We start from the raw sequence: 16,855 nt of genomic DNA, 5'->3' as shown, positions 1-16,855 counted from the left end.
CTTTTTAACAGGCTATTCCCTCAAAAGTCCTCGAGCAGGCTAAATTATTTCCTCTAACTTTTATGTTTAGCTTTACGCTTATTTTGATTAAGATAAAAAAAAAAAAAATTGGGGAAGCTTCGAGAAAAACATTCTTAAATCAACTCAAGTTGCCAGGGTTCTCTGGAACAGCATGGACAAAAGGTAGGCTAAAAATGTAAAATATTATTTTATGTCTTTTTTGTGATAAAAACAAACAAAAACAAAAAACTTAAAAAGAACTCAACTGGTTCCCCCTGTCACGCTAAATCCGTTTTGTTTTTCAATAGTGCCATTTTAATTTCATGGAATAAATCACAAAACCCCATCAAATATTTGAGTATAAATAGTTATAGGCTATTTTTTATTAATCCGACATTCACTCATTTAAGAAGTATAAATATAAAGTTTAACACAAGACACAACAAGCTAGTGTTTCAAACAGGCATCATCATTAAATACAATAATATGTTTGTTCGTTTTCGTCGCTTTAACAAAACAGATCTTATTTACACATATACAAAAGTGGTCCTACTATCCGTATCTGGATTACGATTCTCTCGTGAATAATTAGGAAATAAAAGGTGATGGTGACAGAAAATATATTCACAAAGGGGGAGAAGAAAAAAAATATGGTCACATTTTCACATGGATACAATAATATAAATAAGCGTAGTTAAGAAACTCACTTGCTGATCTGCCGAGCCATTTTCAAAAAGGAATTAGATTTTCCACAGCATAAAAAGAAAGAGAAAGAAAGAAAGAAAGAAAGAAAGAAAGAAAGAAAGAAAGAAAGAAAGAAAGAAAGAAAGAAAGATCATTCGTTCCTAGTTTCCAGCAGTGGATCGAAATAGTCTTTCTTTTGTCGTTAAGATCGGATTTGCATTTTTTTCTGCTGAATGTTTCTTGATTCAGAATGTCTCTTTCAATTTGCTTTGAAATGTTGCGGATTTTTAAAGCACTTGATAGATGGGATCCTGAGCCTGCTGTTGAGGGCAGTTGGCCGGGGACTGTGCAGGGGCCCCGCTCTCACTCAGGACAGACCCCTCCTGCGGAGAACACGGGCTCCCCTCGTGCCCCTCCGGTACCGACAGCACGGGACATGCGGGGGTCTCTGTGGAAATCCGCTCCACGATGCTGGACAGACAATCCAAACTCGACACCACTGAGCTTTTATTATTCCGTGCGTCAGCTGCAAAACAAAATAACAGATATTTTATTTAACTTAAACTCAAATGTTTAATTTGTAATGATTTTAATTAAGACGAATTTAGTAAGTCGATATTTATATAGGCTATGTTCTGGAAATGTTTCGACTTGACGTACCATTTGGCTTGTCGTTGAAGTAAGAGCTGTCATAACTGTGCCGTCTTCTCGACTGACATGTAGGGCCCATGAAATCCATCTAGAAAACACGAGAACATTTTTTTATTTACAATGAAGACACATAATTAACAAAGTGCATACACAAATCATTTACTTAGGCATATAATTAACAATGTTTCATTCATTAGCGATATCTTTTTTTGGCTGTTGAATGAAAAATGTGTTTTCACATGTTTCCAAATTCTAATCAAATAAAACACATTTACACTAAAAAACGATGGGTTGTTGGAACGGTCAAAAATGGACAAACCGAGTTCGTTAGTTTACATTTTTAAACCCAACGATTAGGTTTGTCCATATTTTACCATTGAAGCAACCCAGCGTTTTTTAGAATCTACTTTTCCAACGTATAGAATAAACCATTAATGAATGAACGGACAAATAAATATTTGGTCAAATAAATAGGTAAAGAATATAATTAGGCTACTATTATAAAACCACTACATCTGTACATAAATAGGCTCCTTCTCACCATGCCATCAGAGCAGTTGGATCTCGGGCTGGAGGCATCCGAGTCTCCACTGTAATGCTCCAGGACAGGGTAGTAGTTTTCCTCTTGACCCCTGAGCAGCGCCTGCAGAGACTCGATGTAACTAATGGCGTTTCTCAGAATCTCCACTTTTGGCAGCCTCTGGTTTGGGTTGGTGGACGTGCATCTCTTGAGGGTCTCGAAAGCATCGTTGACTTTGCTCAGTCGTCTCCTCTCCCTCATGGTGGCGGCTTTGCGGCGGTCAGCATTGGTCGTTTTCCTCTTGCAGGCTTTGCATGCCCACAGCAAGCACCTGCCGGCCTGGTGATGCCCACTGGGTGCCCTCACGTGCTCGTCCTCGATGTGGTGATGCTCGTCGGGCTTGAGCAGGCCCACGTGAACGAGCCTGGGGTCCAGGTCTTCAAAGAAGTGCATGTCGTTGGTATTGAAGCAAGGATCGTCGTAGAAATCATCAGCTGATGAGATGGGGAAGGGAATATCCGACAACTCCATCTTTATGAATAAAAAAAAAAAAAAAAAATGTATAGGCTTATAACTAGGCTAGCCTACTTGAATGCTTCCCAAGTAGTAAAGTTTTTAAGGATTTAGGAATATTAAGACAAATTCCTTCAGATCCTGAAACAATGTATTGCAAGAGACAACCGTTTTAAAACCGCAGACCCTCAAAAGGTTTCTTTGCTTGTACCCTTCAGGTACTTGATGCTGGTCAGAGATCACGGCCTGTTTATATACAGCCCAGCCAGTCTGGGGGCGTGTCCTGCAGAGGACAGTTTGACCAATGAGTATGTTCTCTGAGAAAGAGGGCGTGGTTTTGACGGACTGCCACTGCAGCTAATGACGGCGTCATAAAAATGTTAAAATGACAAATTAATTTATAAATAATGATATAAGTTACTCTTACTGCTTTTGTCGCGTGAATATTTGGACTGAAACTTTTTTTTTTTATTTGTTTATTTGTCATCAAATCAAAGATTTAAGCTTTTCAGCTTTTTTTCAACACTTTTTTCAACGAAAAAATTCGAGGAAGGATTTTCCTTTATATTTTCTAAGGGTTTCTTTCCTCTATCATTTGTTTCTAATTAATAAGTAAATAAATGTGTTATACTGTATTTGATAAGAAGACAAACAGCAGGGATTTCAGAAGGCTAATTTAACAGAAAAAAGTTATCCATGCGTTAATGTTTTTTTTATTTTTTATTATTATAATTTTTTTTAAGTGTTCCATAATAAAACACTGAAAGGCTAATAATGCCAAATGAAGACTAAATTCAATCATTCATCGGGAATCTCAAACAAACGTGAATAATAAATAATAAAATATATAAAAATAAAAACACCATAATTTTAACAATAAATATATGCATGCGCATGTGAATAATAGTTTAGACTTAAATGTAGGCCTATTGAATGGTAGGATGCTTATCAGTAGGCTATATGTTGTTCAGAACTGAAATAAAAACATAGGCTAGGCTACACTGAATAATGTTAAGTTCAAAGTATTTTGTTTAAAGAAATTGATAGGCTTTTTATTATTTTATTTAATCAATTAATTGATTATTTATTTCATTACTCAGAAAATGACTACTAGGTAAAGGTATTGCCGTTCATGATCTGTTTATGATTTGGCCCATTTTATTTAGCGTTTCTTGGATTAGCAGATGGACGCACAACAGTCCTACAATAGGGGGCGTTAAAGAGCCGGATGAGAGGTAAAAACTTCAATTCTGTTTCAAAAGTCCCAAATATGCTGCGTTATCTGTCTTGTGTTAGTAGGCCTACTTGTTGCCTGAATACAGGCAACTGGAGTTTAAGTAAGATTGCATGTTAAAAAGTGTACAATAATAACTCTGTCAGCCTGACAACTTGTTGTTTCTTTTTTATGCTATAAAGAAAAAATGCACAATGGCATATGAAATGTGGACATTGTTTATTAAAACCAGTGCAGGATAAATATGCAAAAGTCAAAACTTAAAATAACCTTTTCATTTGAAATAATGTTCACAAATCAAATTCATACGCAAATATAACATAGGCTATATATTTTGTTTTGAGAAAATAATACAAATAAATCTCTCACACAGATAATAAACAGGACAAAGCAATGTTCCATATATAAATGCATCTAAATTTATGGTCTGAAGCACTAATACATGAAGAGAAAATAAGTTTAAACTCTTATCTAAACTTCTCATTCTTGTCATTGAAGAATACCTTGATTTTACAGGAATGCTAATAAAATAATGGTAACATTTTAGATTAGGGGACACATACTCAATATTAACTAGGAGTTTTCCCTCAATAAACCCCTTATTACTGCTTATTGATAGTAATTAAGGAAGTTGCTGTAGTGGTCCTGATTAGGTATTGGGTAGGACCAAGGGATCTAGAATATGGTCATGCAGAAAAAGGTAATATGTGCTTTATAAGTACTAATTAACATCCAGTTTTCAAGTAATATGCATGATAACAAGCAACTACTTAATAGTGAATATGTATTCTCTAATCTAAAGGGCGACCAAAGTTATTGGAGTGACTATACTTGTTACATACAAAACTTGAATTATTGTGAGTGTCTCAGCTATCCATCCATTCATCTGTTTCAGTGCGATATACACATCATGCGTCCTAAACGATTCGAAGAGGAAGTCTAGGCAGTCAGGGTCTCTTGAAGCTGGTCGATGAGGTACTCGCCGAAGCCACCTGTGCTGTCACTGGTGCAGCCCACTCTGCGAGCGCTGGTCAAGAGGTCACCGACGAGCTTGACCTTTGGGACGAGGGGCTCAACGAACTGACTTTTGATCACGCTGGCGGTGTGTGGATCTCCGTACTCACGAGCCAGTTGATTCAACTCCACCATGACGCTCATCTCCTCCTTCCACTGGTCAAGCATGATCTCCAGACCCGGAAGGACGGCGCACACATTTTCAGTGACTGGCCTCTGCGCACAAACATACAATTAGTCATAAGCCTAATTTTTTAAGTTGAAACCTATCACGCTTATAAAAGCTACTGTGTGTTAAGAATTAGAAGTATACACTAAACTGATGTAAATGTTACATTAATTATAAAATATAAGGTAACACTTAGTTTTAAGTTGACATAGTTACACGTTACTACATGTACTACTACTAGTAATAACAGTATGCGGTTACACTTTATTTTAAGGTGTCATTGTTGCAATGTAATTATACATTTAAGTACTGAGTAATTGAGGGTTAGTTGCATGTAATTATGCATAATTTACTGTTATTACTATGGTAAGTACATGTAACACATGTAACAAGGACACTGTAAAATAAAGTGTTACATGCATAATTACAATCTAACTAACCCTAACTGTAACTCTATAGTAAGTACATGTAGTAAATTAATATTACTCAGAACTTATTTAAGTAAGTACAATGTCACCTTAAAATAAAGGGTTGCACTTTATTTTAAGGTGTCCATGTTACAGTGTAATTATGCATTTAAGTACTGAGTAATAATAATTAACCACATATACTTACTATAGAGTTAGAGTTATGATTGGGGTTTGTTTTAGGGTTAGTTGCATGCAATTATGAAAAATGTATAGTTATTACTACAGTAACTACATGTAATATGTAACAAGGACACTGTAAATTATCAAATTGAATGTAGCCAAATATAATTTTCGGTCCTGGATGCTGATTGGTCAGTACTGTTTCAGCACCCTTCTGAAATCTAAGGGAGTGTTCACACTTATAGCTCGGTTCTCTTGGTTCTTTAGGTCTGGACCAAAAAAGAAAATGATATGTTTCGTCTTGGTTCACTTTTCACTTTTAAGACCGAATCTAAAGATACAAAACAACAACAACAACAACAAAAAAACATATATATATACATATATAAGACGTAAAATCCAAAACAAGCTGTGTGCTGGGCTAAATGCGCTCGTTGTACAGTATGTGTGTACATAATATGGTATTTTGACCAGCGGAGAAATCATCAAGAGCTAATAAAATGTGTAAAGGAGTCAAAACAGCAGCTGGAATCCCTCCGTCAAACACATTTAGATGTCTTTGGTCCTTGTTGCATTTATATTTCAGTTGAACCGCACCAGAGTTCGTTAGGAAGCGGACCGAGAACCATCTTTTCAGCGTTCTCGGTCCGCTTGTTTGGTGCACCAGAGTTCAGATGGCAGCGTTCACACTTATTCAAATCAACTGCACTAACAGAGCAATCGCACCAGAGTTCATTTTAATCAAACCAAACCTGCTAAGTGTGAACACACCCTAAAAACACCCTACAGGCTCCTGGACTTTACAGACGCATGTGAGAATGCAGGTCTATGTCAAGTGTGCCATTTGGGACAAGGCCAATGTAACACAGCTTTGAGTGCCATTGAAGTTACATGTGATTTTCTCAACTAAATTTTGAGTCTGACCAATTGATTTGGTATTCATTCATTCATGTTAGAATCACTGCAATGAATATTTGAGCCAATGGCAAAGAAGTCCATGATGAAGAAAAAAAAAATCATACTTTTTTTTTTGTTTGTTTGTTTTTTTGTTTCAAACACATGTGCCAAGTTCTTAGAAATAGACGTTTTGTAATACTTAAGGTAATTGAAATACTGAAATAATTTCAAGGTACCACAAATATCACAAATTATTTATGAAAAAAGTCATACCACATGACATTTTACAATTCTTTTACAATAATTCTTTTCAAATAATAATAAGAAATTAAAATGTTTTGTGAATTTTTTTTCTAATAAATAATAATAAAATATCATGCAAACTACTTTAAAAGTTTTTCTTGTAAAAAAGTTTTTATAATGTATACATTTATATATTTATAGGAAATAAGGGTACGTTTACACGACAACAATGTACTAAAAACTGAAAAGTTTTTCATTTGCGTTTTTTGTGTACAGACGACAACGTCGTCAAAATGATATCCGTTCACACGAATCCGCGAAAACGACTAAAAACGAGGTATTATTTATGCCAGACCAGTAGATGGCGATGTCACTTTATAAAGAAACACTACACACCTATAGACTGAACACGTAATACACATGCGCCTGACGTCACCATTTTTTTTACAAAGTCATGTTTTTGTACTTTACGCTGAGATGATAACGGTGAGATAAGACGATAAGCGTTTTCAGGGCCCCCAAAATGCCATTGTCATAAAAAATTAACAGCTAAAACGTACAAAAGTTTTCCTGTTTTTAGTTGAAAATAGTTTTGTGTAAACGGCCGCTTATACTTTTATTCAGCAAGGCTGCATTAAATGGACCAAAAGTCAAGTCAAATCAAGTCACCTTAATTTATATAGCACTTTCAAAGCAGCTTTACAGTGATAACAGGAAATTACAGTAACAGAGATTGTTTTGGCTTTACAGCAGCTCTAGAATAAAGTTATTGTCCAGCTAAAGTTAGTTTTGATTGATTCACTTCCATCGCAACAATCATTAGTTACTAACTTAGGGGCCGCTGAAACGACACCGTTCTAACAGAAAACCCTTAAGTTCTCTTTGCGCAAAATTTAAAAACGTGAACCTGTGAGAACGCTGATGGCGTGCACATGCGTATTACGTGTTTAGTCTATAGGTATGCGTTTTTGAATATCTATGTGCGCAGGCGTGACAGTAAAGACATCTGCTGTTCTTTTAAACTTTCAATTCTGAAAAAAAATCATAATAATAAATAAAAAAATTTATATTAGGCAGCACAACTGTTTTCTGTTGTAGTATTTCTGTGTTTTGTATGTTTGGATGGGGTTTCACTAGTCTAGTTCAGTTTCCTGTGTTTTCAGTTCCTTGGTTACTCACCGTTTGATTATCATTTGCACCTGACGTTCATTAGTTTCTCTGCATATTTAAGCCTTGTGTTTTTTTGTTTGTTTTTTTTCATTTTGTGATCTAGTCATTATTAGTTTGGTTTTTCTGTTCCAGTGTTTTTTGTATCTAGCTTTTCTAAGAAGTTTACCTTCACTGCTTGCGTTTAGATGCAGTGTATTTTGTGTTATTTCGACCAACGCGTGACTTTTTTAAAGATTGATAATACGCTGATTTCACGCAGCCGTTATTTTGAAATCGAAAGCGAGGCTCCGGTGGGAAGAAAACCGGAAGTGTCGCCTGTAATCACAGGAGAGTCGTGAATGCGATGGCGTATTGTTGTGTTTAATGATGTTGTGTCAATTCTAAAAATGTACATACATTTCTTTCATACTTTAGACTATATACAGTGCAATTCATTTATAAATAAAATATTTTTTTTATATATAATTCAGAATGTAAAAAAAGAAGCAGGAATGAACTATATATATATCCTATATTGAATAGTAACATCCAATAGTGTAAATCGCGGCAGCAGCTTCAGGTTGGTAATCCAAGGCATTGTTGTTTATCTTTACTTCCGGGGTTCTTCCCACCGGAGCCTCACTTTCGATTTCAAAATGGCGGCTGCGTGAAATCAGCGTATAGTAAGAAATGCTTCTTGAGCAGCAAATCAGCATATTAGAGTGATTTCTGAAGGATCATGTGACACTGAAGACTGGAGTAATGATGCTGAAAATTCAGCTTTGATCACAGGAATAAATTACATGAAAAAATATATTCAAATATAACGGTTATTTAAAATTGTAATAATATTTCTCAACATTACTGTTTTATTGTATTTTTTTAATAAATTGGCATTGATTTAAGTAACTTAAAATTGTTTCAAGAGCTTTGATAAAACACTCAAAAGCTATCTAAATTGATTAATCCTCATATCAGTCATATTTTAATTGAACTACAATTAACGAAGACAGCACACAATTGTTTCCAAGTGTGCACAACCATCACCCAGCGCGGAGGAGCGGATAACAAGGTGTTCAAAATCGCTGCTGATGGACCCTCACCAGTCCCAGTCCGGATCAATTTTACACGAGTCATAAAATCAGGGAAGGGTGGATACTGGATAGTAAAATTTTATTTTTTTTTTAAATAGAAAGAAGAGAAAACAGTATAGAGGACGCAGTGTAAAGTGACAGCATTGCAAGTGCCACGGAATCCATCTGGAACAACAATTAATGCACTGTCCTTCCGCCTTCACATTAATCTCCCCAATTTTCTGGAACTCAGGGGAAACATATACCCTAACAGGCATTAAAGAGGAGATCTCTGCAAAACCCCCTGCCAGTTTACCCCCATCGCTCTCTTTTTCTCAGACCTCCACCCCCCTTAAGTGCTGCCCCATACAAACAGAAGTAAAAGGATATCTTCAGGTTTAATGGGGAAAAAATAGGCTTATGATTAATAATTAGGGTCTGAGTTTTCTATTTCGCATTTTTAAACATGAGTTTAAATAAATGAGATGCCTTCTATCCCAGCTAACGAGGAACATTCTAACCTAACGTTCTGTCAAAAGCCCCTTTCACACAGCAATCCCGGTAAGTTACCGTAAAATTGCCCGAATGACTTTACCGGTAAATACACAAATATGCTGTTCACACAAGCATTCCGGCTTTTTTACCGGTAAGAGACCATTCACACATCTGCTCCAAAATACAGGTAAATTCTGTGATGTCAGTCATCGGAAAGGACGGAAATGTTTAAACTACTTGTTTCAGAACATTCAGAGAAGATTCAAAAGTAACATTCGCTAAATGTTTGCAGAATGATAAAATGGAATGTTTTATTAACGTTCACATAACCAAGTAAAAACGGAACGGTTTAAGCATTCAGAAATAAAGTTTTCATAACTTAATGGGAATATTAGCAAAAGTCTTTGTTCTTAGAAACATAATTATGTTGGGCTGCTCCACAAGGTGCTATTTCTTTTAAGAATCAATATGGGTCACTTGTGCCAAGTCTTGTGGTGGTCCTCAGGTTAACAGGTTAGGTGGGCGAGTTATACCTGAATGTTCTTGCCGCAGAATTTCCCTCCCCGCTGGGACAGGTAGTGCAGCATTGCCTCTGCCCGTTCTAGTTCTTTCACTGATTCCTGATGAAAATACGCAGCCACTCTGGGTAAAGACAAGTCACTCTGCTCAAAGATTTTGGCCTAAACAGAAAGGAAGACAGATCTGATTCAAAACGAAACTAACTGGAAAACAGTGTAATGATGTTGCCAACCAGTTTCCTGTAAGTGAAGAAAATGGGTTAGTCTGTCAGTCCATTATTTCTGCTTTCAGAGAATATATTTACATGTTTGTTTATTTTTTAAAACCAATAAAGTAAATTTTATTGTGAACTATACTTATTTATAGACAAATTCTACTGATTTATTAAAAATATGTAGACATGCCGTAGTAAAAGATTTAGGAATGTTAGGCTACACAAAAATTTGGCAAGAGAATAACTTCATTATTGTTATTATTATGTAAAAAGCAGTTTTGTTAAAAATATTTGTTGTCATGTGATAAGAAGCCATTTTATTGTCATTTGACAAGAACCAACAGAGAGGACCCCATTAGACCCTCATGACTGTGGTGAGATTTGATATTCATGATTTATCATATTTGTCAACAATGTAAATAAATAATACATTGGAAATGTTGATTGATTTTTGTAAACAAACCAGCAAAAAAACAACAACAACAAACCATTAAGCTGTCTAAACTACAAGGCAAAGTGTTTTAGTAGCCATAATTTCAATATTCCATTTGATAGGCTATTTTGTGTCATGGAATACATATTTTATTGGATATTGGATAGGCTAGGCAAAATTTTTTATTTATTTTTTACTCTAAAAAACCAACATGAAAAGTAAATTTTTTTAAAGATTGACAACCTTTTTTTGTCCCAATTATGTTTTAATGAAAGTTATACATTGATAAAATCCAGTGTTTTTAGGGCGACAATTGGCTCAGGGTGTTGGTCGCATCTTGACAACAACCCAAACTTTTCCATTAAACGCAATTAACTAATGGCATAGAATTCTATAAATATAAAACTTTTTAAAGCAATGTTGTAAATGAATGTAGTTTATTCTACAATAGCCTACTGCTACACGGATGATTTGGGGTGTTATAATGTAGGCTAACTGTCAATGCGCATCATGTTTACAGTAGACTAGAGTTCTTCTTACCAGCGCTTCCAGTCTGTAAGAGACCTCCATGAGTAAAGTGGAAACTCCACACAGACTTTCCTCCACAACAGTCGGGAAGTTTTGTCTGACCTGACTCCCAGCAGTAGATAAATGTGTTTTACACAGAGGGAGGCAAGTTTTTATTCGCTTTACTCTCGGTTCCGACATGTTTATTTTTCCGCTGTAACGTTCATCAAAACTCCCTGCACACTGTCCTCGGCGATTTCAGGCGTTTCGTAAGCTATATCCTCACATGACGCTATTATACGTCGTGTTTACGTATTGTGAAGAAATAAGTGATGAACTAATATTCAAAGTCGACTGCTGCTGGATAAATGTAGACGCGGAAAGACTAAACATGCGAGCGTTTCCCGTTCATTCTGTCAAGTTCATCCGGTATTATGTGGGTGGATAAGTAGACAAGCTGCCCTACAAACATTTAGCCAAACATTTAACTATAGTAGGCCTACATTTAGGTAGCCTACTATAGTTTTAGCGTAGTTTATTCAATATTGATACAAAATGATCTAGAATAAGGGATCTAGTTTTATTATCATTATATTAATAATTTAATGGCTATTGCCATGCTGAATATGTTTTTGAGCGCAATAATAATAATTGTGAATGTGAATAATCATGTTTCAAAAATCTTTTGACATGCTTTAAAGTGCACTTTGATGTTTTGACTAAACATGTAAATGACTTTGATAGTCATTTGATTTAATGACATGATTATATAGCATACTGTATTGTGTTATTTGAGATTATGTTTGACTGGGGTGGGAGACCAGTGTAACCAGCCAGGGTTTATTCTGTGTTTTTAGGCTACTGTTTTTCATTATTAATAACATAATGTGTTTTAATAGTTTATTGATTTAAACAAGGTTATATGATGAACAATTCATGATTTTATCCTTTCCCCCCATTTTTTTTCGAATCTTTTTTTTTTTTTTTTTTTGTCTAAAAATGTTTCTAAAAATAACAATACCTTTTTCCTTTTTCGTTATCCTGCATGAACTATACAAATAAATATCTCATCACAATTTTGACAGAAATCAAGGACTTATTCTGCAAGGGCACATTCATTTAATAAAAAATGGCATTTATAATGTTAAACGGCCATTTCTATTTTAAATAGAATATGTTCATGTGGAATTTTATCTCATGCGTTCTGCACAAGTTCTCATCTCAACCCAAACTTTATGTCTAAAGCACTTTCAAACACCACAATGTGGAACCAAAGTGCTGTATAAGGAAATATAAATGAAAACAGGCATAAAAAACAAGTAGCCTACCACAAAACAACAAGCAACAAATTACACAGCTTTTTTAAATGCTAAAGAAGACAAATGGGTTTTTAATGCACTCTGAAAAACATTTAATGTATGGGATGTTTTTTTAAGGACAGGGGAAGCTCATTCCAAAGCCTTACAGCTTCTAAAAAAGGCCTGGTCACCTTAACATTTCAAACAATATCGAGGAAAAGTAAGATATAATTGATAATTTGAGCGAAGAGACCTATTTGATTGATGCAGACTGATTAAATCAGTCTGCAAAGCTTTGAATACATATAACACCAATTTATAGCCTAATGAATTCTGTAACGTATAATGACCAGTACAGTGACGTAACCATGTGTAGTTTGATTAATACAGGAGTTACAGTATGTGCTTTCTCTTCTTAGTACCAGTTAGAATCTAGCAGCTGAATGTTAAACAAGCTGCAGGTGTGAAAGAGACCTGGATCACACCCAGATACAATACTTTACAGTCAGCTCAGAGTCAAAAATGACACCAAGGTTTTTTACTCTAGAAAGTTTTTTTTCGCTGGAAGCAACCAGACGATCATTAACATCCTCCACACATTCCTTTTGACCAAATAGAATAAACTCAGTCAGACATTTATACAGAGAAAATTCCCCACGTTTCAACGGTAGATACATTTGAGAATCATCAGCATACAAATGATAATGAATGTCATGGAAGCGTACCTAATAGAAGCAAAGGGAGAACAAGACTGGCCCCAAAATTGAGCCCTGAGGAACCCCACACACAAGGGGGGCAACAGAAGAACAATAGTTCCTTAAACTAACTGAGAAAGTCCTATCCTTTAAATATGAGGAAAACCAATCCAAGGCTAAACCCTGAATGCTAAACTCTAAGGTGATCAATGAGACTATTATGAGAAATAGTGCCGAATGCCGCGGTAAGATCTAACAGTAATAGAGCAACACAACTTCCAGAAGCAACACCTTGTAGGATATCATTAGAAACCTTCAAATAAGGGTTCACATCACATTTGTGTGATTGGCTTGTATACTCAATCAGACTTATTCATCCATCTATTATAATTGTTTACCATCCAATCTTTTTTTTTTTTGTGCTATTTTGTCCATTTGTAAAAATCTAAATTTGACTTGTGTGTTAGTGATTTACAAGAAAAACATATTTATATCAAGTCTTTTTCCTTTTTATAAAGTACAAGTATTATGACAACATACTCCTTTTCCACTCAAACCAAATCATTCGGTTGTCTTTGGGGTCTTCACTATGTCCCCCCTCCCTTCTTCCCTGGTGGACTCGTCTCTTGTTTCATCAGTGGCCCGTGTCATTGGGCCCTCCTCAGTGCGGATGACTGACACGAGGGACTGGGAAATCCCCGGGGGCCAGTTGGGTCTGGATGGAAGAAAGGGGAACACTCAGAGTACATGGAGCATTGGGTCAACAGGACCTGCACCCTTGACTTGACCTCTGCACCTCTCAGACACATATACAATGACCTGAGCTGAACTTAAGTGTAACAAATTACAGACACACTCAGGGGGAACAGAGCTGGATCAGGCTAAATTTCAGTTTGAATTTGGAATTAAGGTTTCAAGTGTGATTCACATTTCTGAGTTACTTCAGGTCTCAACCTGTGGCCCTTGTAGTGTGGTGGGTATGTGTTGTATTCCTTAAGATAACAATGTTACAGAGTTGTCATACATTTGGGCAGATTGCTGTGTAGACCTCCTTCAAGGATACCACCTGCCTTTTGTCCATGTTTTGTCTTTGTCTGTGAGTTTCTTAGTGCAGCTGTCCAAAAGCACTCAAGTCTTTCTGTCTTTTTCTTTTTCTTGCTCTTGTTCATTGCCTCACCTGAAATATTCTCCATTATTATGACTCCTCTTTATACAGTTGTATGAATCCAGTGACCATAATGTGTGACTTTATATATATATATATATATATATATATATATATATATATATATATTTGATTATTCTTTAACCCTTTTATATGGTGTTTCAATCAGGTTTCATTCCATAAAAAAAAAAAAAAAAAGTTTTATTCAATTATTCAACCTATTGTCATGGGTGAATCTCTTATGACTGCTTTCTCTCACAAAGGCTGCAATTATTTTATTAAAATACACTAAAACAGTAAAATTGTGAAATATTATTAAAATTTAAAATAATTGTTTTCTATTTTAAAATGTTTTCTTGTAAAGGCTAAGCTTAACTTTCAGGATTCTTTTTAGGATTCTTTGATTAGGATAGCATTTATTTGAAAATATTTTATTTATTTATATTTATTTGAATTATTTTGTAACATAAATGTCTTTACTTTCACTTTAGATCAATTTAATAGAAATATTAATTTCTTAAAAAATATATTTTGTGTCTATAACAAACATAACATTGCAATACAGTATATATGTAACCTTTTTATTTTTTTATTTTTTTGCTTTTGAGGTGAAATATGACCCATTCTTGATCCTTGATGTTTTTGTGACTTTCATCCTTAAAGTAAGTTTTGCTCATGTTGGCTCTATAATATATATATATATATATATATATATATATATATATATATATATATATATATTAGGGCTGTCAAAAGATTAATCGCAATTAATCGCATCCAAAATAAATGTTTGTGTTTAAATAATATATGTGTGTGTACTGTGTATAATTAAATTTGTATATATAAATACACACACATGCATGTATATATTTAAGAAAAATGTGTTATTTATATATAAAAAAATTATATTTATATAGAATATAAATTATATATAAATATATACAGTATATGTATGTAAATATTTCTTAAATATATACATGCATGTGTGTATATTTATATATACAAAATAATTATACACAGTACACACACATATATTATGTAAACACAAACTTTTATTTTGGATGCGATTAATCGCGATTGATCTTTTGACAGCCCTAATATATATATATATATATATATATCCCCCTCTGAGTCCGACCCACACCTCAACGTGGTGAGGGGGTGAACAGTTAAGTAGGGGACTGCCTACTCGGGCTATGCCATTAGTGATGAAGCTGCTCACACCGAAGTATCACCTAGGGCATTACGCGAGGTGGAAAGGCCTTGCAGGAACCCTGAAAATGACTTGCCATGTGGGCTCCAGCAAAGACTACCATGGTGTCTTCTGGCTACAACTCGGCACATCACGACATTGGCGAAGACAGCACCGCAGCGGAGCAGGCACAAGAAAACTCTGGAGGGCGGTAGGGTTCCCATCTTGGGATCACTTCCGGCCAGCTTGCTGCGCCAGCAGTCACCAGCCTGCACGTCTCAGGTTCTGAGCTTGCTGGCAACGGTCACTGTTGGAAAAGAGAGTGGGATCGGTCACACAAGCTTTTCCCGCTATAATCCATTCATTGTGATGGTATGTCACAGACGCCAAGTCCTGTGATGATGGGCAAGTGGCGACGGGTGCAGGTGGAAGATACCACTGGGAGCACTTAGTCATGAACCTGCACATAGGGCCGCCTGGGTGTGATGGTCATATGATTCTGAACGACTGTACCATCCGTATCCTGCCCAGGTGACAGACATCGCTCGTTCCACTCACTCTGCTGAGTATCCAATTCTGCGGTCGACAAAAAGTACAAAAGATAAAGACAAAACTGCGTCTAGCCTCTTGGAATGTGTGCACACTTTTGGACTCTGCTGATCGTCACGAACGGAGAACTAGAATCATTGCCCGTGAACTGGCGAGATACAGAATAGACATTGCAGCTCTCAGTGAGACAAGAATTTCTGGAGAAACCAATCTCACAGAAGTCTTCTACATTGGGCAGCCCGAAGGTCAGCCAAGGCAGGCAGGAGTTGGATTTGCAGTGAAGACATCCTTGCTACCACTCCTAGAAGTGAAACTTTGCAGCTTTTCGCCAAGGCTGATAACCTTGCAGCTGATGCTCAAGAATGGCAACAGTGCTGTCTTGATAAGTGCCTATGCACCCACAATGACTGCCAGTGATGACCAGAAGGAGTCTTTCTATGAACACCTTAACACTGCCTTACGTTCAGTGTCTCATAAACACCGGCTTTTCCTTATGTAAGACTTTACTGCGTGTGTGGGACGTGATGTCATTGCATGGCCGAAAGAGAACACAAACGGCACGCTGCTGCTGGAGATATGTGCGCAACATGAGCTGGCGATCACAAACTCCTATCAGCAGGCGAACAAGTACAAGACCAAGTGGCAACATCCTCGATCAAAGCACTGGCACGTGTTGGATTACATCATCACCCGGCAGGAACATCTCAGGGAGGTCCATACAACTCGAGCCATGCGGGGCACAAGCTGTTGGTCTGACCACCAACTGCTGCGTAGTGTGGTGTCTCTGGACCTAGCTCCATCTCGTCGACATAAAGCCAAAAGGCGGAAGCGACTCAATGGTTCTAAGCTTCGTGTTGACTCTTGCCATATTAACTTCTGTCAGACTCTTTCAGACAGGCTCAGCACCTTGGACAATCAAGCTGTCATTAATGTTGAGGAGACATGGTCCAAAATCAGGGATATCCCGTACAACACAGCTGCTGAAGTCCTCGGCTTCACTACATCCAAACATAAGGACTGGTTTGATGGTCCAGGATGTTGAAGCACAAGC

At 36.3% G+C, this 16,855-nt stretch overlaps 2 protein-coding genes across 2 annotated transcripts; both read right to left on the bottom strand.

Moving 5' to 3' along the window:
* Positions 1-354: 354 nt before the first annotated feature.
* Positions 355-2,386, bottom strand: myod1 (myogenic differentiation 1; the record flags this gene model as incomplete). The annotated part of the gene is made up of 3 exons (XM_082160527.1): positions 355-1,210; positions 1,345-1,423; positions 1,877-2,386. The coding sequence occupies 3 exons, from the start codon at positions 2,384-2,386 to the stop codon at positions 972-974; spliced, it is 828 nt and encodes a 275-aa protein (XP_082016653.1). The 3' UTR covers positions 355-971.
* Positions 2,387-3,806: 1,420 nt separating this feature from the next.
* Positions 3,807-11,324, bottom strand: LOC309491100 (ferritin, middle subunit). Its single transcript, XM_082160544.1, has 3 exons — positions 10,939-11,324; positions 9,766-9,912; positions 3,807-4,832 (listed from the first exon to the last, which is right to left on the bottom strand). The coding sequence occupies exons 1-3, from the start codon at positions 11,104-11,106 to the stop codon at positions 4,542-4,544; spliced, it is 606 nt and encodes a 201-aa protein (XP_082016670.1). The 5' UTR covers positions 11,107-11,324; the 3' UTR covers positions 3,807-4,541.
* Between the last annotated feature and the right edge of the window lie 5,531 nt (positions 11,325-16,855).

This window comes from Leuciscus leuciscus (genome assembly GCF_965113295.1).
Source record: "Leuciscus leuciscus genome assembly, chromosome: 25".
Lineage (NCBI taxonomy): Eukaryota > Metazoa > Chordata > Actinopteri > Cypriniformes > Leuciscidae > Leuciscus > Leuciscus leuciscus.
The sequence above is the reverse complement of the archived record's forward strand: the minus strand, read 5'-3'. Positions and strand labels throughout refer to the sequence as shown.

Bases quoted from the DNA above. Each gene is read 5' to 3' on its own strand.
- LOC309491100 (XM_082160544.1), bottom strand. From the start codon at position 11,106: ATGTCGGAACCGAGAGTAAAGCGAATAAAAACTTGCCTCCCTCTGTGT. The intron at 9,913-10,938 runs GTAAGAAGAACT...CTTTCTGTTTAG, and splicing joins CTTACAGACTGGAAGCGCTG to GCCAAAATCTTTGAGCAGAG. The intron at 4,833-9,765 runs GTATAACTCGCC...GTTTGTGCGCAG, and splicing joins TCTGCGGCAAGAACATTCAG to AGGCCAGTCACTGAAAATGT.